This window comes from Ambystoma mexicanum, chromosome 11, assembly GCF_040938575.1.
Source record: "Ambystoma mexicanum isolate Mex_15411 chromosome 11, UKY_AmexF1_1, whole genome shotgun sequence".
NCBI classification, from domain to species: Eukaryota; Metazoa; Chordata; class Amphibia; order Caudata; family Ambystomatidae; genus Ambystoma; species Ambystoma mexicanum.
This window is the reverse complement of record NC_090934.1, coordinates 1,102,908,481-1,102,929,979: the sequence shown is the minus strand read 5'-3', so window position 1 is coordinate 1,102,929,979 and position 21,499 is coordinate 1,102,908,481. Positions and strand designations below refer to the sequence as shown.

The following is a 21,499-nucleotide window of genomic DNA, read 5'->3' as shown; positions in this document are numbered from 1 at the left end:
TCCGCTGGCACCGGGAGCGCGGAACGTTCGGGCTCTACGGGCGCCAGGCAGGGCGCACCCTCCCCGGCACCATCAACCACGAGCCAACGCTCTGGGTCGGGTAAGAGGAAGGCCGAGCACCCGGCGAAGCTCCTGGAGAGGCCCCGGTCGAGCTCTAAGGCAGAGGAGGAGCGTGGCAGTGCCCCCTCCCTCAAGGATAAGGCGGTGAGCGCACCTAAGGTGGTGAAGGCCTTGATCCATCCGACCAAGCCCTCTATCGAAACGGTCGTGGCGGCCCTGGCTCAGCCTGTGGTGGCTGCACCAGTGGTGGCGACCTCAGGGCCCAGAATCTCCCTGCCTCCTCGGAGGGAGTCTTCCTTTGTGCCCATCGATAGGACCCCCGTGAAACCCTCCGTGGGGAAGAAGAAGGGGGGGCAGGGCGTCGTCGGAGATTCGGCCTCAACCTCAGAAGAGGAGCTGATCGAGGTCTTAAGCCACGGCCTAGGCGTGGAAGAAGGCCAGCCCGTCGGAATGGACCCCGACGCAGGTGACGACGACGACATCGTCGAGGATACCGACGGGGCCCCTGCCCGCCCGTCGGATTCCCCTCTGCCAGCACCGCAAGACAACTCGGCGGCCATTTTGTTGGCCATACAGTCCTTATGCTCCGAGATAAGGACGAGGCTACCGTTACCGACGGAGGAACCTCTCCCGTCGGGGGATCCAGAACCGGGACCTTCTGGTGTTCCCCCTACCAAGAAAAGAAGGATCCATCCACCACCTCCTTTTCAACCGTCGCGCCCTGTCCAGCCCTCCTCCCCGTCCACCCGAGGGGATGATACGGGGACTGACACGGCAGCGACGGGTACGGACGACGAGGCATACGACGAGGATTTTCCGTCGTCGCCTCCCACCAGGGCTTCTCCGCCCGACGAGATCGGATCTTTCCACTCCATGATCTCCAGGGCTTCCGAGCTTTTCCAACTCTGCCCTGAGGAGAAGAAAAAGGAAGGCTTCCTTTATCAGCGGCGCGAGGCCAAGAGGAAGACGGTCCTCTCAGTGCCTCTGTTGGACGACATTTGGGATGAGGGCCTTTCCCTCCTCAAGAACCCTTCCACGACGCCAGCTAGAAGAGACCGGTACGAGAAAAAGTACCGGGTCCCGGACACGGCCCCCCTGTGCCTCCGGGCGCAGCCTACCCCGGACTCCGTCGTCTCCGCGGCAGCCAGGAAGAAAGCGGGGGGGGGGGGTGCGGCCTCCACATCGACTTCCCCGCCGGACGGCGAGGGAAAGAAATTGGATGCTATGGGACGTAGAGTCATCTCGTCGGCAGCGACGACGATTAAAGCGGCCAACGCCTTGGCTATCGTGGCCCGCTATGACAGGGAGCTCTGGTACAAGATAGCTCCCCTGCTGGATTTTCTGCCGGACGACAAGAGGGCGGAGGCCCTTGAGATCCTGCAGGAAGGTGAGGTGGCCTCGGACCACGCCATCACCGTGGCGACGGACATCTCCGACACCGGGTTCCGCCAGCTGGGCAACGGCGTTTGCCTTCGACGTCGTGGATGGCTCAAAGCTACGGATTTCCGGCAGGACGTCCAGACCAGAGTCCTGGACATGCCCTTCGACGGGAACAACCTGTTTGGGAAGACAGTGGACGATTCCCTTCAGGCCATCAAGGCGGATACTGAGACGGCCCGGGCCCTTGGAGTCCTGCAACGACGGACGCCCTTTCGGAGCGGCGGAGGCAAGGGCGCCTCCAAAGGTTCCGGCGGCGGTTTCGCTTCCTACCGTCAAGCGGCCCGCTCGTCGTCGCAAGAGGCCTACAGAGGACGAGGCAAGTCTAGCGGACCCCGCCGTCGTCGCCAAGGAGGTCAAGGCGGCAAGGCCGCGCCCAAGCAGGATTGAACCGGCCGTGGGGTCGGGCCCCCACCGAAGCACCCCGGTGGGAGGCCGGCTGGCGGGCTTCGTCAGCGTGTGGGAGTCCATCTCCACCGACCGTTGGGTGCTGGACGCCCTGGCCCGGGGCCACGCGCTCGAGTTTCAAAGAAGGTGCCCGCGCGTCCCCCCCGTGGCCAGGAAAGAACTTCACGTCCCTCAACTTCTCCTGGAGGTAAAGGCGATGCTCAGAAAAGGCGCCATCGAACTCGTCCCAAAGAGGCTTCGGGGCTCCGGAGTCTACTCGAGATACTTCCTCGTGAAGAAGAAGACGGGAGGATGGCGCCCCATCCTGGACCTGCGACGTCTGAACAAGTTCATCAAGGCGCAGAAGTTCCGGATGGTCACCCTCCAGCACGCCCTGGGTCAGCTGGAGGAAGGAGACTTCCTATCGTCGTTGGATTTGGAGGATGCCTACTTCCACATTCCCATCCTAAAGGGGCACCGCAAATTCCTCAGATTCGTGGTCCAAGGGCGTCATTACCAGTTCAAAGCCCTTCCCTTCGGACTACGGTCGGCACCCAGGGTATTCACCAAGTGCCTCGCACCGGTGGCGGCGCAGCTGCGCCGCGAGGGGATTCACGTCTACCCCTACCTGGACGACTGGCTCATCCGCGCCAAGACGAGGGAGCTCGCCGTGGTCCACACGGCAAGGACCGTCCAACTCCTCACGGACCTGGGATTCTCCGTGAACTACGCCAAATCCCACCTGGTGCCCGCGCAAGTCGCACTGTTTCTGGGAGCCAGGCTCGACACAGTGTCCCTTCTGGCCTCCCCGTCGGAGGAGAGGACCAGGACCATCTTGGGCAAGGTGCAACGGATGTTGGTGGCCGACGCGGCCAAAGTGAGGTCCATCAAGTCCCTCCTCGGGATGATGTCTTCCTGCATCTACCTCATTCCCATGTGCAGGCTCCGGATGCGCCCGTTGCAAGAATTCCTGGATGCGCGCTGGATCCAGACGACGGGCAGCTTCGAGGAAAGGATCAAGCTCGACGAGAGTTTCCGACGAGCGATACGGTGGTGGGGCACCCGCGCGCATTTGACGGCGGGCATGGACTTCCAGACACCAGCCCACCAGGAGACCGTGACCACGGATGCCTCCCTGGAAGGGTGGGGAGCGCACACCGAAAATCTGCACGCAAGGGGACTCTGGCTCCCGACGGAGAAGTCCCTGCATATCAACGTCCTGGAGCTCCGTGCAGTGTTTTGGGCCCTCAGGTCCTTCCTTCCGTCCCTCAAGGGCAAGGTGGTGAGGATCTTCACCGACAACACCACCACCATGTTTTACATCAGGAAACAGGGCGGAACCAGGTCCCCAGCGCTGTCCAAGGAGGCGCAGGACCTGTGGCATTGGGCCGTTGCCCAAGGGATTTTTCTGGTGCCGTTTCATCTGGCAGGGATAAAAAACACCATCGCCGACTCACTCAGCAGGGAGCTGCGCTCGTGCCACGAGTGGGAACTACGGCAGGATCTGGTGGATCGCCTCTTCCGACGGTGGGGCACACCCCAGATCGACCTGTTCGCGACGGCGACGAACACCAAGTGCCGGAGGTTCGCCAGCAGGTTTCCCCAGACGAGGAGCATGGGCGATGCTTTCTCGTTCCCCTGGGAGGGCCTGTTCCTCTACGCGTTCCCTCCCTTGCCTCTGCTAATCCGGCTCGTCAACCAGCTCAAGAGGTCACGGTGCAGGATGATCCTCGTCGCACCTGCGTGGCCGAGGCAGATATGGTTCCCGGACCTTCTGGACTTGTCAGCGTCCCCGCCGATCAAGCTGCCGGCGGACGCGGATCTACTCTCCAGGGAAGGAGGCGCCATCCTCCACCACGACCCGAAGTCGCTGAACTTGCAGGCCTGGCTCCTGCAGCGCTAGAGTTTGGAGGATACGACATACCGGCCGATTGCAGAGAGGTTCTTGCAAAGGCCAGGGCGTCCTCGACTCTTAAATGCTACGGACACAAATGGAAGAGGTTCTCTGTCTGGTGCCACGCACAGAAGATTAACCCTCTACGGATTACGGCCCCCCAAGTACTGCCGTACCTGCTGACGCTGGCCAAAGCTGGTCTGGCACACGCGTCCATCAAGATTCATCTTGCTGCGATCTCCCGATACACCAGAACCACGGGGCGGACGTCCTTGTGGTCTCATCGTCTGGTGAAAGAGTTCATGAAGGGACTGTTCAGATCGTTCCTGCCGGTGAAGGCTCCGGCCCCGGCGTGGGAGCTCAACGTGGTGCTGACCAAGCTCATGGGACCTCCGTTCGAGCCTCTGCACTCGGCCCCGTTGAAGTTTCTATCGTGGAAAACAGCTTTTCTTGTGGCCATCACCTCCGCACGACGAGTGGGAGAGATCCAGGCCCTTTCCTGCAAGGCCCCGTACTTGACTTTCCACGACACGAGGGTAGTGCTCAGGACGCACCCCTCCTTCATGCCCAAGGTACCGTCGGACTTCCATCTCAACGAACCCTTGGTGTTACCTGTGTTCTTCCCGTCGCCTTCGTCGCCGGCTGAGAGGACTTTGCACTCGCTGGATGTAGCTAGAGCGCTGAAGTTCTACGTGGACCGCACGAAGGGTTTTCGGAAGACGTCACAACTCTTTGTGAACTTTGGACCTGTCAATCAGGGGAAGGCTCTCTCGAAGGCTTCCATCTCCAGATGGCTCTCCGGCTGTATCATGTGCTGTCACCGGTTGGCAAACCGACCGCTGCCTGGCCGTCCGAGAGCCCATTCCACCAGAGCGATCGCAGCTACCACAGCGTTCCTATCTGGTGTGCCCCTGCTGGACATATGCAGGGCTGCTACGTGGAGGTCGACGCACACCTTCACGAAATTCTACTGCGTCGACCGGGATTCCAGGGAGGAGTCCAGGGTCGGCCAAGCAGTGCTGCGCAACCTGTTCGCCTGAGGTGAGCCTGGTGAGGAGGTAAGATGCTTAATGTTGAGTTGATGTGATGCTTGATGTTGAGCCTTTGCCACCTCCCGTGGTTGTGCATGTGTGTACTGCTATGTATTCTTTATTCATGAGCATGTGAATCCATGCCAGACCCCATGCTGGAGAAGGAACAAGTTACTTACCTGTAACTGTTGTTCTCCAGCATGGGTCTGGCATGGATTCACATGCGAACCCTCCCGCCTACCCCTCTGCGGCTCTTCACTTGGTCATACTGCCACTTCACGTGCTTCCAAATCTGAAGATGGCTGCCAGAGGCGGTGCTTAGGTAGAGGGCAGTCATTGGCTGTGGTCAGTATGACGCAGAGACCAGTGATTGGTTATTACTACGAAAGACAGATCAGAAACGAAACTGATACTGGTTTTTCTTTACCGAGGATTCCCAGCCTGACGACGGGGAATATTCATGAGCATGTGAATCCATGCCAGACCCATGCTGGAGAACAACAGTTACAGGTAAGTAACTTGTTCCTCACCCCCACTGTTCTCCACACAGATCACCTTTGATGTCCCCTCTTATAGTCTCACCTGATGGTTTGAAAAGATGAGCTCTCCATCCTGCATTGAGCGCAGGGGCGCGTTGATAACCAGTTGCTTCACTGGCTCGAAGGAATTGGTGAGTTCCAGAATAATATTGACTCCAAAAAATATGTAGTTCGTAAGAGTTCACATGTCCGACTTTCACTCTTGTCCGATTCCTTGCAGTTTGCAGCTTGACCCCAGCGAAGAGTTCCTCATGGTAGCTGACGAAGTTCAGGTAAGGATTTGGCTTATCCTACACAGTTCAATAAAATAAGGCCAGAATGTAAGCTGCTTGTTACCTTATTCAGGTGTGGCGAGAAAATATGAAGTTCGGGAATTATGCCTCCGGCGGTAAAATTAGGTAAGTCTATTGCTGTGAGAAGAGTTCCCCTTATTTGTCCCGTTGTCTCACCTTGTCGTCCTTTTGTTCCCCTTAGGGGCCGGGGTGCGGCGAGGATGCAATGGGGACTCCGCCGGCCCGTGAAGAGGAATAGTACCCCCGGCGGTAATCAGGTAAGTCTATGGGGGTAGTTACTATTGCCTCTGTTTATGTCTTGGCTCACCTTTGCTGTTCTTGTGTTCCAGAATGCGGCAGAAACGTGCAGAAGGATGCGGTGGATCGTGAAGATGCTGCGAAGGCCGGTGAGTTCAGCGCGGCGCTGCAGCAGGCGAGGCGGCACGCGTAAATGCTTCTTTCTTCCAGCTCGAAAGTGCGGTGGATCCGGAATTCAGGTAAGGATCGAAGGTTTGCTCTTATTCTAACCTTTCTCCTTCTGTTCCTCCCTTTTTCTAGGAGCTGCAGACTCGAGGCGGGCGTGGCAGAAGACTGGAAGCAGGCTTGCAGACACGGTAAGCGTTACGCTGCTGGATGCAGAATAACGCGAAGCGTGTGCTGCTCTTCGGGCGTGGTTTAAATAGCCTCCAAAGTAGTCCCAGGTAAGTATTCTTCCCCAGCCCCACCCGAGTAAAAAATAGTCCCTAGGTAAAATAGTCCCTTCCAAGCCTCATTTGGCTTGGATCTCTGTAGCATGGTCTGCACAAGGTAAGCTTGCAGCATGGTCTGCATCAGGTTCTACTCTGAGCCTGGCGCCATAGGCACCAGGACTGACTCTCCATATGAGCCTGGCGCCATAGGCGCTTGGACCGCACCCAAACAGCCCCTAGCAGGGGCTTTTGGGCTTGCTCAAAATAACTTGATGCCTGCTTCCGGGGTTGCTGGACCTGGTCTGGTTCCCTGGGGGTAGGCATCATGACACTGCACTACCAACAGAGGTCTACAAGTCTCTTCTTTCTAGTGTCCAAATATGAATCAAACCACAAAGTGGCATTGTCCCCCTTTTTTTTTTTTAGCCAAAATGTCCCAGGGGGTTGGTCCATGGCAAGCTTGCTGCAAGGGATTCAATCCCCATTGTTATAACAAGTGTTCTTTGCCTCATTACATGTTACTCGGAGAGCCTTGCTTGCTGGAAAGAAATTAAGGGGACTGGAAAAGGGGAGAGAGCTTAACAGAAAACAAGATTGTGGAATCCTTCAGCTGGCTTACCTTTCCTCTTTGGGTATTCTAACTCCACCCACTTCCAATGCCAACTAGGTTAAAAGGCATTCCAGTGATCAGCATGCTTGTCTGAGGCTGGTTTTGTTATTTTGTTGCTGCCTCTGAAGCACTGCTCGTATGAGACCTCCTTGGGAAGTTTCTATGGCCTGGGTGAAGGTGTCCCTTCAAACTGGGGAATCAATCGCGGCAGCTTCCTGCTTGTTCCACAAGGCAACTGTGGAAACATTCAGCCTAGATTCCAGTACACATCAGCTTTGTTGCACCCGAGACCTGCTGACAAAGACATGAGATCCGATTGCTGTGGCCTATCATTGTGTGCGCTTTTCAGTCTGCATGTCTCAACCTAACATGGCTTATATTTCAAGATTTCCCTGCACCAGACTGTTTCTGATAGGCAATTATTAGAATTGGATCAGAGATGCAGAAGTTGAATTACTACCTCTTCCTACAGTGACTGTCACAGCAGATATCTGGTATGCAGAGTTGACATGTAAACATGCTATGTGCCACAGTAGAGTTGGTGCTGTCATGGCAGGCCAGTTACAACAAGGCACCTGTGTGCACTATAATTTTAGCATGCAGCATTTTGAAACAGGGTTCTGATTAGCAGACTTCCTTTAAGAAACAGCATTATCTGCATTATTTTATTAATAAAAAAATCCACTGCTTTTTCTATTCAAAACATGCAGATCTATGGTAGGTCCAATGCTGGTCAAGTACTAGTTATGTATAGCCCACCACCTGTGTTCTCGTTCAGTGAGTCTCATGCTACATTACACACCCTCTGCAAGACTAGAGTGGACCTGCTTTTAGTTTGATCTTGTGTTTGGCATTTTCAATCCGGGAATGGTATATTCAATTGAACTGTACAGCCTTCTCCTTCATTGATCAGTGTAGTAGAGGATGAAACATGTGCATGTGCTGATGCTTTTAACTTTTGAATGTATTGTATTGTTAGCCAGGATTCCCAGTCTGATACTGGAAGATTACAAAGCATAACAATCTATGGGAACATAACTGTAACTGCAGTTCTCACCGTACTGATTAAGTAGTTCTTATTCCCCTGCATTTCAGCTTTGATTTTACTACTTTAAAACTGTCAATTTCTAAAAGATTTTGGTCCAAATTGAGGAATAAAAATTGCTGCAAGCTGTTTAGCTCTAGTTTGTTGCCTTGAAGGGCCTGGATAGCTTGACATAAATTGCTGCTAGGAGTTTCTTCTAATCTGCAGTCCTATTTGCGCCACACAAACCTACCTGCATGACATTAACAATGTGTTTGGGAATTTGTTTAAAGTGCATAAAGAAACATCTAGAAGACATTTAAAGCACAGCGAGTCATATGTAATGGATAAAATGATAATTTGCTGCATACAAGGCATAAAATAAGCAGTGTCGCATAGCAATTAGCAATGCAATTCTGTAGGTTTGCTAATTAAATTCACATTTCTGTAGCTCAGCAAGCTATTTAAATTACCTTGGTCAATGAAAGCACAGCTCACCTGGCATTCCTCTTTTGCCATCGAAAATTGCTCCATCCTATTTTATCTGTTCACTGGAATCAAAGAAGCTAATGGGAGACGGTGTAGCAGTAATCATCTCCTCCACTATTGAAATTGGCAAGGACTTGTCTGGGAGTGCTAAGCAAGAAACGTTCTCTTTTTCAGTTAATTGCAAACCAAAAGTAATTGTGATGATACTTTTATTAAGCAAACTATATCCTGTCTGGCAAAGAGCAGCACATGGTATTTTTTTTTATTTTTTAAAGACAGTCTTGCAATTCCCTTCCTAAAAATGTCAGTTGTTACATAATGCCTAATTGCAGTATTGCTACTGTCAAAGTATAGAATGTGCAGTTGTACTGCGCAAAAGACAGTGTTATGATGTTCAAATCTTGGTATTGGTTAAATTGCTGCAATGTCTTTGAGCACTCAATAAAACCCAAACATCCAAATGTGTGAATGGTGATTTATTGTGTTCACAGCTGACAAGTGTTTCGACCAATCCGTCGTCCTCGAGGCAATAAATAGAAGGGATGAATCGATGTATTGGGGTGAATCCCACTTACAGCAACTGCCATTGCTGTATGTGGGATTCACCCCAATACACTATGACCAGGTATTGATACCTTTTACTGGTTCCCTGAAATGATTCACAAGATTGAACTTAGTTTCATTCCATCCTTTGGGGCCTTCATCCTAGTGCCTCCGAGGTTACCACTGAGGATTGTGACACATGCCCAACACGAAAGTGTCAGATAATATATCATAAGGGATTCATCCCTTCTATTTATTGCCCTGAGGATGACCGATTGGTCGAAACACGTGTCGGCTGTGAACACAAATCACCATTCACACATTTGGATGTTAGGGTTTTATTGAGTGCTCAAAGACATTGCAGCAATTTAACCAATACCAAGATTTGAACATCAGAACACTGTGTCCTTTGTGCAGTACAACTGCACATTCTATACTCCTGTGTCAATAATTGTAGGATGAACTTAGGGGAACCTCCTGTGCATCTCCTGCAGCATTGGACTACTCATATGTTAAGAGATTGAGCGCACTCCAACAGATCACTCCCCTTTCTCGAAATTGGATTTGCTACTGTAAAATACTGCATTTTCTCCATTTTATTTCAGTAACATTTCTTATTGTATCTAAATCTCAGTGTAAACTATAATTTTGTTGGGGAAAGTACATCATATTGACGAGTGAACACATTGAAAATGTTCTTTCACACTGCCAAATGCTTTTGATGGCAAACCTAGTTCTGTGACCTGCTGGTTGCATATATCTGTGCAACTGGTGCTCAACCCATAAGCTGACATTCTGATCAAGCTGATCACAAACTCCTTGACATTCTATCTTATCATCCCTTTGCTTTATACTAGTGTCACTGGAAGTGAGATGGCTGCAAAACTACACACTTCAACCAAGTTTGCTTAGTTCTCTTCCTGCTTAACCATCCACTCTTTCCTCTTACATAATGAATACACAAAACTAACTCTAAGTTTACATAAAGTAGTGATCAATGATCCCACCCAGTCTCTACATCTCTACAGATCTATTACAATACTATGCACTGTAGTTAGTTTGCAGAGCTCACTTTGCTCTACGATTATGATTTAATTATATTTTAGCACCTGCTGCAGAGAGCCAGCCAATCCAGAGGTTGTGAACGCAAGCAGAATCTGCAAGTAGAGGCCCACATTTTAACCTGCGCAGCTGTGCCTGTGCCCTGCCCTTCACCCTGTCGTAGGAGGTAGTGCCCCAGCCCAAGTGTCCACTCCAGAACCACACCTCGACCCCCTCCCATTCCCCCTACCCGCACACATCCTTGCTCACATTCAGGTCCTCGAAATACTCATTTCTAATCGCAGACCTACAGGTAATTTCTTTTTAAGGGAAACTTGCATTGCGCAAAGCCTGGTTCCCTTTAAAACAAAGTAGTAGTTTGATGTGCAGGGCTGGAATGCTGTGCTTGTGCTTACTTGACTCTAGCTAGCGGCCCTGCCCTCCTTCCGAAAGTGGTAATTAACTCTATATTGAAAACAGTTGATATCAAAGACAGGCAAGGGCCATCTTGCCCACCTGAAGTTGACAATTACCCTACTGCTCTGCTTGATTTATGCTTGGTTCAAAATGGCGCGGGCGCGCAATGCATTCTGGGAGCGCTCGGAGCCATGTTGGATATTTACTTCACTCCGCAGTGAAAGGCTGCACACATTTTGCTGAAGTGTTAGATTCACAGTGCTGAGACAAACATGCTTTTTTAGCCTTGGTATGCTGTCAAGGCCATTTCTGCTTGGAAAAGCTAATGTTGTTATGACTTGCTACTGTTCTCTGTGGAGCATGTTTTTAGAGCAGGGAGGCCCTGCGTTCCTTGGGGGGAGCTCTCGATTGACCCAGCTGGCAACCGACGGCTGTTCCTCATCTGCGCAGGTGCAATTCCATAAGGTTCGAGAATTAACTCCCCTTTTGTGGAGTTCCTATATATGCGGGAACCCGGAGGGGGTCAGGTGAGACTTCAGCCAGAGAAGGACGCTCCGTCTGGCCTTCCTGTGAGCTGTGGCACTCTCGGCCTGGCTGCCCCCGGAGTCTTCCAGCCGCTTCTGGACGAGATGAGGACTTGGATTACGCTCACAGTGATGTATTTCTTTTGACTTCTTTACTTCTTCTGTGATCTATGTTCATATTAGTTTTAGGAGTTATTTCTATGTACTTGTAATCTTTGAATAAATAGCCGTAAAGAGCTGATTTTCTTCTAAAGAGTGTGTGGCTGTGAGTTATTGTGTCTGTTTATGGGTTGAAGTATTTGCTCTATAATTGCATTGGTGATTTATAGTTGTTCCGTGCACTTTTCAGGGGAGAGCAATACACCTACCTGCCTCAAAACCATACTATTTACTTGTCTCTGGCTAAGACTTTCATTGAACATTATGCACCTTTTGGGTTTATGAAACTTCTGAACTTCTCCTTACACAGCAACTGATGGCTCAAGCATACAATAAACTGAAGACTGCCCTGTTCAACACTGCCAGCACCGAGCTGTACATAGCCTTGCAATGAAAAACGTTTTCAGAGGCCTTTAATCATATTTGTGTCAATTCAGCACCTAACTTTTTACGTTTTACAGACACTCCTCAATAATGTCTTCAGTGATGCACAAAAATGTTGTATTGTTGCCAAATGTATATCTTGGGTACAAATAGCTAATCAAAAAAGTGTTTGCTAATCAAGAACATTTGGATGAGCAAATTCTTTTAATCAATTTTTGAAAACGAATGTATGCCTTGCAATATGCATTGACACCTAATTATTCATGTGTAGCTTCTTAATGCTTGCTTGTTGATGCATAGTACTCAGGACCTGCCTTGAGCACCTGCTCATCTCAGCTCTATTTCTATTCTCAAAAACTACAGAAGACTGATGGTTACATTTTTTTCAGAGATCACCACAATTTCCTGAAACTCTGCTTGAAGTTGCTTTCTAATCACCTTGCGCTTGCTTTAGCTGGAGGAGTAGCTACCAGCATTCTTGGTCGTCAAGCTCGCCCACTTCGAAATTTACTGTTTAGGCTAATGGATGCTTCTGTTCCGGATGACATACAGGAGGTAACTATATGTACGTTTGTTGTGCTTTTACTGTCGTAATGTGCCAACAACTACAAGTGACATTAAGCCTCATGAATTAAGCATTGGAGTGCATGCTTGTAGATGCAATCTCTTCAAAAGCCTAGTTTCTTTTATGTTTACTCCTTTTGAAATATTTTACTGCCCTCTCTTTTGGTGTCCAGATCTGCATCGCCTTCAGTATAGACATGGTCTCAAATAAATGGCACCCTATGTCGTCTTTCTTGTCCATCACTGTTCATGATTGTACATTTCTCTCCATCATGGGATTTTCATTAGCATCTTAGTTTATAATAAAATATGTATCACATATCTAATGTCATGGCCTCATAGAATATTTTCATACAAGAAGGATCTCGGAGCACATTTAAAAAAAATGGCTTTCTAATTGATTGTGTCTTCACACGCATTCCTCATCTTTGATACTGAAGTCTGCTTGCAGCTTGCTTTGGAATATTTGTTCATAGTATTGGGTGCGGCGTCAAGTCATGGTCCTTCTGATGTCAACACCGGTGTAACTAGCACGCGTGGCGACCCTTGCCTGTTCCGTTTTGCCGCATGTTAGCAAGCTTCAGACAGTTCTTCGCCTCAGCGAAACTGTTTTTATCTTATCGAAGTTGACACCGAAGACGGGGTTCAAGCAGTGCTCCGACTGTGGAGCGAAAATGTCCGTAACAGACCCGCACCAAACCTGTTTGTGGTGCCTGGGGGTAGACCACAGAGTTGATGACTGCAGCTCCTCTGTCAATATATGTCAAGGCCTTGAGAGAGAGGAAGGGGTAGCTCGTGGTAGGTAGGCCCTTTTCAAAATCCATTTCTGTTACCCCCTCGAAAAAGGAAGATTCGGATGACTCCAGAGATGTTTTCCTGAAGAAAAAGCACATAAAACACCAAAAGCACTCGAGGTCTCGACACGCGTTAACCTCCCATAGAATATCAATAAAGTGACACCACAGATCGCCCTCGTGTTCATCCTCCTCTCCTGACAGAACAGTCTCTTTTCCGAGTAAGTGAGCATCACCTGCAGTGAGAAAGGTTTCGGTTGAAAATACTGGAAGTCTTTCAAAAGGCGGCTCAGAGTGCCCCCCCGAAAGAGCCAAAGAAATGCGTCTGACAAGACCGGCAGGATGACTGTTGAGTCCTTCTCTCATGCTCCATCGAGCTTGGTAGATAAGCCTCCTAGTCATGTCTCAAGAGTCTTCTTCGAAGCACAGGCAGAAGGCCAAGTTGCCCTCCTCCTCTAGTGAGAGGGTACATCTACCAGGGCCTTGGAAGTCCCAGTTGAAGCATTCATCCTCGTCTGTGAAGCCCTCAACACTATTGATGCTCCTACTGACTTTAATGCCTTCGAAGATTCCTAAACCTGTGCTTGCGGCTTTGAAAACCTTTAAACCTATTCCCAAGTCTGATTTCTTCAGAACTGTGGGATCTATCTCTGAAGAGGCGGAGTACAAGATGTGCCTTTTGGATACGAGTGCAGTTATCCTAATGGATCTGAGGAGTTATTCTGTGAAGAATCAATCTGGCAGAGACTTCGAAGACGGCAAGTCTACTAGACACTTCACCCGGAAACTGATTTTGCCAACCCAGAGGTATCGGGTCATTCTGATGTATCTTATAGGGCATTGATGGGTAAAGTCACAGAGTACTTAGGTTGGGGAAAGCCATTAGCCATGATAAAAAAGACAACCCCACTGACCTCCTTGACAGTGGCCCTCTGGGAGAGGCTGCATTACCCTTTCATACCGCTCTGAGTACAAGGGTATTAGAGAACTGGCTTAAGCTCTTTGGATCTAAAGCTGATGAAAGCTTAGAAAAGCTACAAACTTCCAAAGCTGCAGTTAAATCACTTGGAGCAGATATTCGTCAGCCAAACCAAAACCAAGGGCTCTCAGGGGTGGAGAGGTTCGGCCCTTTTGTTTCTACTTGTGCATCACAGGGCAAAGGGGCCAATATTCACAGAGGCCAAAGGAGAGCTTCTTGTGTTTACAGAGGCCAAGGAGGTAAAGATTCCCTCTCAGCCTCTGCTGCTTTGCCTTCAGCTGCAGCAGAACCTTCAGAAGCACTATGAATCCTTTGTGCACAAGAATGTGGTGGGAGGCAGGCTGTCTTTATATCTGGACAGTTGGCGAGCATAACTTCATATGCTTGGGCACTGCAGACAGTGGTCGATGGCTACTGCCTCCGATTCCTGACAAGGCCCCATAGTGTCCCCCGAGAGACCATTCTGCTCCTCTTACTGGGATTTTTTATCCTGTTGGAGAAAGGTTGGATAGAGTTAGTACCTGCAGCAGAGAGAAATAGAGGTTGGTACTCTACCTATTTTCTAATCCCCAAGAAATACTTTTGCAGATCCTTCAGGCCCTTCGACTCCATGATTGGTTGGTGTCATGGGACCTTCAGGATGCTTATTGCATTTGCCATTTATCAAAAACACAAAGTACCTGAGAACTGCCAACTGCGAACCTCATCAGTTTCAGGGTCTGCCATTTAGGCTCACCTCTTCCCTGAGGGTCTTCACCAAGCTTATGGCAGTGGTGACAGCAAGTGTAAAGAGAGAGGGGATTCACATCTACCCTTACCTGGCCGACTGGTTGATCAGAGCTTGTTCTCTGGAACAGGCCCAGTCTCACCTCAGACTCACTAGCCACTTTGTCCATGTGCTGGGCTTCTTGAAGTTTAGGGAGAAGTTCCACTTGACACCATCACAGAGGCTTCAATTTATTGCAGCAGTCCTGGTTTCATCCTCAGAGAAAAGTCTTGCCACCCGAATTGAAGGCTCAACATCTCTCGCAGATGGTCCAAAAATTCAGAATGCCCAACATCTTCTGGCCTTCGACTTCCTAAGGTTGCTCTGCCTTATGGCAACCTTCATTTTTCTGGTGCCAGAAGCCTGTCTCAGAATGAGATCACTGCACTGGGCTCTCAGATCCCAGTGGTCTCATTTCTCCGGCAGAAGGACTGACCTACTTCAGGTCCTGAACAAAGTTGCTCAGGATCTCCTATGGTGGGCCTGCTGAGAGACTGAGAGGAGAACCCTTTTGGCAACCATGGCTGGAGATGACAAGTGTGACAGACTCCTCCCTTACAGGAAATGGAGCCCACATGAAAGACCTTTTAGTCAGCAGTCAGTGGCCTCTGTCGGAGTTCAGACTTCACATCAACATTTGAGAGCTGAGGGGAAACAGACTAGTGCTGATGGCTTTTCCAGCCCTTGATACGTGGTAAAAATGTCCTGTTAATGACAGACAATGCAGTGGCTGTGTACTACCTCAACAAGAGAGGGGGGCGTAGGGTCACTACCTCTGTGCACAGAGGCAATGCAGTTCTGGTTCTGTGCACTAAGAGAAGGAATCTCTCTACCTGCAGTTCATCTAGCCGAGAAGAAAATAGAGCAGTCGCCGCTCTGAGCAGGGCTTTACATGTGATTTTATTGAATGATAAAACAAAGAATTAATTTTAAACGAAGAAAAAACATCTAAAAAAAGAACATTTCTTTAATGTTTTTTGGGGGGAGGGCACCCAAAACTATCCCTTTTTTTGTATACTTTCCCCCACCTCTAAAACTACTATTCCCATTCCCAACCACATATAGTTTTCTAACTTTCGTCATTTCTTTTTTATAGAGGTTTTTGAGTTCGTTTGAAAATGCATTCTTTGTGTTTGATATCACTGCATAGCCTGAGTAGGCAGAACACGATCTCCCACAAGTGGGAATTAGCACAGGAAGTCCTTTTGGATATCTTCGCCCTTTGGGGAACCCCTCAAGTAGATCTGTTCGGAACCAGTGTCAAAAGAAGGGCGACCTGTTCTGCTGCAGAAAATTTCCTCAGAGGCGCTCTAGGGGACATGTTCGTGGTGGACTGGGAATTTCCCCGTCATTCGTGTCATCAGGAGGTTGAGGTTCGGGAAATGCATGATCCTCATTGCTCCAGATTAGGCAAGGAGAACATGGTACCCGAACAATCTGGAGATGGCCACCTGCCCTCCGATTTGTCTTCCCCTGAAGAGTGGACTTGCTCTTGCAAGAGGGGTTAGGGGGGTCTCCTTCATCCAGAATTCAGTACTCTGAATCTTCACACCCGTTTCCTAAAAGGGTAAGATACAAATATTGGGCCCTTCCAGAAGACGTAATGAGAAGGTGTTGCTCTCGGCCAGGACTCTAGCAATGGAATCCTTTTACCACTGCTTTTGGATCACATTTCTTGCAGCTGGTGCAAGGAGAAGAGTCTTCTAATACCTCTGCTGTATTATCTTTTTTGCTTCATCTAGCACATATTGAGCGCCAAGCCTCGATATTTGAAGGATACCTGGAGGTGCCTCCTATTTTCAAGTGTTCGCCGGATGAAGGTTCCTATTTCAAAGTCCATATTTTTTCTGAAGGGATTGGCAAATCTTTTTTTTTTCTCTGGTCCCTTTTACTGTACCGGTTTGGGATTTAAATCTGGTATTAAGACATCTAATGGGTATGCCTTTTGAGCCTCTGCATTCTTGCCCTCTTTGAATGCTGACTCTTAAAACTGTCTTCTTGACGGCAATAACATCTGCCCGCAGGGTGAGTGAGCTGCAGGCTCTTTCTGCCAAGCCATCTTTCACAACTTTGTTTAAAGACAAGGTGGTATTGAGAGAGCAACCATCATTTTTACCGAAGGTGGTATCGAAATTCCAACTAACACAAAAAATAGTATTCCCTGTCTTCTATCCGCCGCCTCACCCCTCTGAGGAGGAGAGATTGCACTGTTTAGAGCCAAGAAGGGCTTTAAGTTTTACATTTCAAGAATGGCAATAATCAGGCAAGCTTACAAACCTTTTATAGGCTACTAAGACCATAAATTAGGGTTAGACGTCACAAAACAGGCTATTTCAAGATGGATAATCTTATGAATTTCAAAATGCTATTCTTAAGCAGGCAAGGATTAAGGACTCATTCCACCCGAGGAGTGGCTACTTCTTCAGCGCTTGAAATAGGGGTACCCGTGCAAGATATCTGCAAAGCAGGGACTTGGTCATCTTTACACACCTTCAGTAAATATTATTGCCTAGACTGTTTCGGGTCTGGAGGCCAAATTTGGCAAAGCTGTACTTCACTGCATCACAATAAAAGTTCTCAGCACCCATCTCCTTATACTGACTGCTTTGGATGTGTATCAAAGATGAGGAATACGTTGGAGGAACATCCAGCCGAAAAAACATTACCAGGAGTAAGTAATTTGCTCTTCTAATTGCACTTAAAGGACTTCCTTAAGTAAAGACTCAATTCACTGGTTTAGCCATTTTCAACAAGTCCCCCTCCCCGGTCCCCCAAACCTGCCTGCCTTGTCCCGTCTCTTTTCTGTGTCTTTTGTGTACATGTGCGCCTTGATGCCTGTATGCTACTGCCGCGATATAAACAAATAAAATAAACTACTTTAAGACAGTTTTCCGAGAGCTCACATGAAACTCTGCAGTGGCAGTTGGCTCAATTTCATTTTTTCCCTCATGGAAAAATGGTCCTAAACAACTAATTTTTCATTCTTCTCCTCTTTCTTTTCTGCCAAAAGATTCCTCCTTCATCCAACAGTTCTTTTTGCATTTTACTTTAACTGCTGGTTCATCTCCCATGTTGTTGGCTAAATATGTGACACAGACCCTGAATTTTGTGGTTCCCGACGCACAGGTTTCTTCATATCTTTGTGCCAAGTGAGCCCATCTTTGTGTTCTGCATGACAGCGTATTCTACTTGGCTAATGGCACCCACAGAATCTATTGCAAGAATTCTAATGAAGAAGCAGGTCCCATCCGGCGAGGAGTAGAAGCGGACAATCCGCTGCCAGCTCACTGCAGCTTCGAAAACCCACTAACTCTACTACCCTCCTCCTATCGTCGTGCAATCAGCTGAGAGAAAAGACACAGACAGGGAAACCACCTTCTGTTATCTAAGGAAAGTGGGGTCTCCACCTCACCAGACAAAGCTATACCATATATTTGACTTTTTGTAAGCACTGAGAAAAACGATTCTACTCCTACGTCCGGTTCCCCTTTCCTCCATTGTATGGGCATCCCCTTATGTGCCAGGACCAGCTCCTTTTGCACTGTAAAATAAATTGCACTTCCCCTTTAAGAGTTCATTTAGGAGTGCAGAGGCACGGCAAAGGGCGTGATCGCACACTTTAACCCTGCCCCTCGGGCCACGCCCCAGTCCTTCTTTCCGCGTCAATGGGAACAGACGCCAAGCAGCGTGTCTGCTTTTATTTTTGCTGCACACTTCCTCTCAGCACGATACACATTTATTAGTTGGGTTTTAAATTATACCCTGGCCTTTGTTGCCCCAGTTCCTCTATCGCATGTCGGGCTTGTCTGGTTTTTCAAAGTGCATGTCAGGTGAGGGCTCCTTTCAAGAGTGGATCCCTGCACATTCTGCCTTGAGTATTGGGGGCCGATCATTGTTTGGACTCTTGTGCGGCCTGTGACACGCTAACTCCCAGATTGTTGAAGAACAGGTTGACGCGCTGGAGAGAAAGATTCTCCATATCTCCCGCAGAGCTTATGAAGAAATTTGCGCACAAGAAGTCAAGGACAGAGAAGGTAAGTACCTCTTTATTTACTAGACCACCACAGCACAGAGACTTCATTCACGGGAGTTCTTCGGTTGGAAGGAGTCGTAAAGACTCTTCTACCAGTAGGAGACATGAGGCCTCAAAAGCTGCCAGCTGCCTCTTTGAGTAGTCTTGTGACTCTACTGGATCTACTGATGCCCGAGTGGCTCTATAACTGGACGGCAGTCAGAAGGACCTGCTAGGTCATGTACCAGGCCTTGGTCTGAGGTGTTTCCTTTGTGCAGGACTACTAGCGCTTTCGCAGAGGCCTACAAGCCTCCCAGAGAATATTCATAGGGTCTGTCCAGTCCTCCTCCTTCAGTGCTCTACGCTGAACATTAGTTCCCCCCCACCCCCGCATTCCCGATTCACCTCTGCTGCGTCACAAAATTGCAGCTAGAAGAGAAGGGTCAGCTGCCCGCTCACACAGCATGAAGAGGGCCAAGACTTCAGTTGAGTCATCCCCTTCAAAGACAGCCACAGAACCAACCACTGCCAATAATCCAAACGGGTCCTATGATAAGGGTGTAGGCAGCTCAACAATTTACAACCATAGTGCAATTGTTGGGGGCAGAGGTACCATGGTGCACAGCAGCCTCTAGTGCCATGAGATATTCAGATCCCTTAATGCATCAAACTAGAAGGATGCCTTGGGTTCCAGTCAACTCCAAGTGGACCCCTATAGCAGCAGCTCTCAGACCCACAGTGCAAAGCACTCCTACCTGCGAGGATACTTTTTGTTTGATCTGTTTTTGAACCTCATGAATGCTCCTCAAATGTCGGATATCCTGAAGGGGCTTATTAAGGAAGTTCACCCGCAGGAGCAACCAAGTTCTCACCCTGTAGCGTCTCTGCCTCCTCCACCGTTACCACCACTTCCATCGACTCTGCACTGCTGCCAGTAGTACGGGATGTGGATTCACAACACTTGAACAAGATAATGGACATTCCTCCTCCTGTGGAAATGGCACAGGTGCCGACTTCCGGGGAGCTTCAGGTGCCCATACACAAGCATCCACCGATAAGGTTGTTGATACTGATGAGGAAGATGTAGAGTCAGAGTTCCCTTTCTCAGCCAAAGCCTTTCATGAAAGGTTGGAGGGACTGGCAGATTTTCTGGGAGTCCCAGCACCGCAGAGGGATCAGCCACAGTCGGGGGTGTTAGCTAAAGTGTTGGCTTTTCAAATGACAACGGCTTCAGGAATTACGTTGCAGAATGATGTTGTGGTAGTGGCAAAAAAGATTTGGTTAAAACCTCATTCTTGCCTACTGGTTAACACAAATCTGGATGCCTGCTAGAAGTAATAGGGCTCGGAGGGGATACTGCTTTCCTCACACCCTCAACCACACTCCTCTGTAGTAATGGCTGCTTCACTCTATGCAAAGCCCAGTACAAGCACTTCTACAGCTTCCACATCAGCAGCGTCCATTCTTGCCAGAAAGGATAAGCTGCTGGAATCCTTCAGGAAGAAGGTATACGCTAAAGCAGCGTTACACTTGTGTCAAGCTAGCACAGATGTGTTATTAGCTCCTGCAAATCAGCGTCTCGGGAGGGAGATTACAGATTTTGCGCAGGATTTGCCTACAGACGCAGGCATCTTTCATTTCAGGTCTAATGGAGGCAAAGCTTGCAGCACAAGATATACCAGAGACATCAGTGAGTCACATTCAGACAGCCAGGACGGGTATGTGTTTAGGATTAGTCCTGCGCCAGCCAACTTGGATGCATGCAACACAATTTACCAATGTCCAGGGCAGAATTTTAGCCCTGCCCTTTGAGGCCTCTGATCTATTCAACTCATCCACTGATGAGTTGACCAAAAAGAAAACTAGCTCTCAATGTTATGTTGACCAAGCTGGCTTTCAAACCCTTTACACAGTGTAGAGATTGATTTGGCACAAGAGCTTGGTCATTTTGAGGCTTTAGAGGCTTCCCGGAGCAGAGAGCGACAGTCTGATAGGTCTCCTACTACCAAAAGGCGAAAACAACAAAAGACTGTTCCTAAAGGGTTCTACTCGTCTCCCTACTCTACCCAGCCTCCACAAAAAAAAAAAATGAGATCAACATCCGGGTCCACGAGACCCCTGTGTGGGGGCTCAGATTGACTCCCTTCAAGGAGCAATGGTGTCGCATGTCCACAGACCCTTGGTTAATTTCTGTGATTTTTCAACGTGTTCCGGGTACCCATTCAGTTACCCTCCAGCATCCTCTCCTCTCATCCAGATACATTCTACGGCACTGCTCAGTCAAGTGGCAACCTTGATAAACACAAAAGCTGTGGAAATGGTGCCAAAATAGGGCACAAGGCCCAAGATTTTTACTAAAGGATTCTTGCCATCCCCAAGAAAAACCATGCTGGCCTGAGTTTGGTGCTAGACCTGTCTTACCTCAACCTCTCCTTAAAACTTGTGAAATTCAAGATGGTGACACCTGCTCACATTATGGAGTCTCTGTGCAAGGGACTGGCTATGTCCATTAGACCTGACAGACGCATTACATGACAGTGATACAGGACTTGAAAAAGCAGGAGCACCGGCTGAAATGCTCTCCTTTTGGCCAAAACTCTAGGGACCTAGAGGGAACTCTGTATACAAAATGGCACTCTCCAGGTAAGTACCTGTTGGTAACTTTCAGAAGAGTTGAAAGTTAGTATTGTAAAAGAATGCAGGACAAGTTTAGTGGGACTTCTGATGCATGGGGGGTGGCCATGCAAGTCCAGCTCTCGCTACAGACACAGATGGCAGAAACTATCCCAGAGGAGAAACCAAGGATCTGGCCAGAGCCACGAGGGATCCTGCAACCCCAGAGCAAGATGCAGCCCAGCAGAATCCAGGTTTCAAGATGACTACA

General features: G+C 49.0%; 1 protein-coding gene across 10 annotated transcripts in view; it reads left to right on the top strand.

Annotated features, from left to right (window-relative positions):
• The window catches only part of HERC1 (HECT and RLD domain containing E3 ubiquitin protein ligase family member 1), a 3,379,312-nt gene that overhangs the window by 510,588 nt on the left and 2,847,225 nt on the right, over positions 1 to 21,499 (top strand). For all 10 annotated transcript variants that reach the window (XM_069624399.1, XM_069624403.1, XM_069624396.1 and 7 more), the window contains exon 12: positions 11,890 to 12,055. In XM_069624399.1, the coding sequence (XP_069480500.1) occupies positions 11,890 to 12,055 (166 nt within the window). The remainder of the gene's footprint in view (positions 1 to 11,889; positions 12,056 to 21,499) is intronic.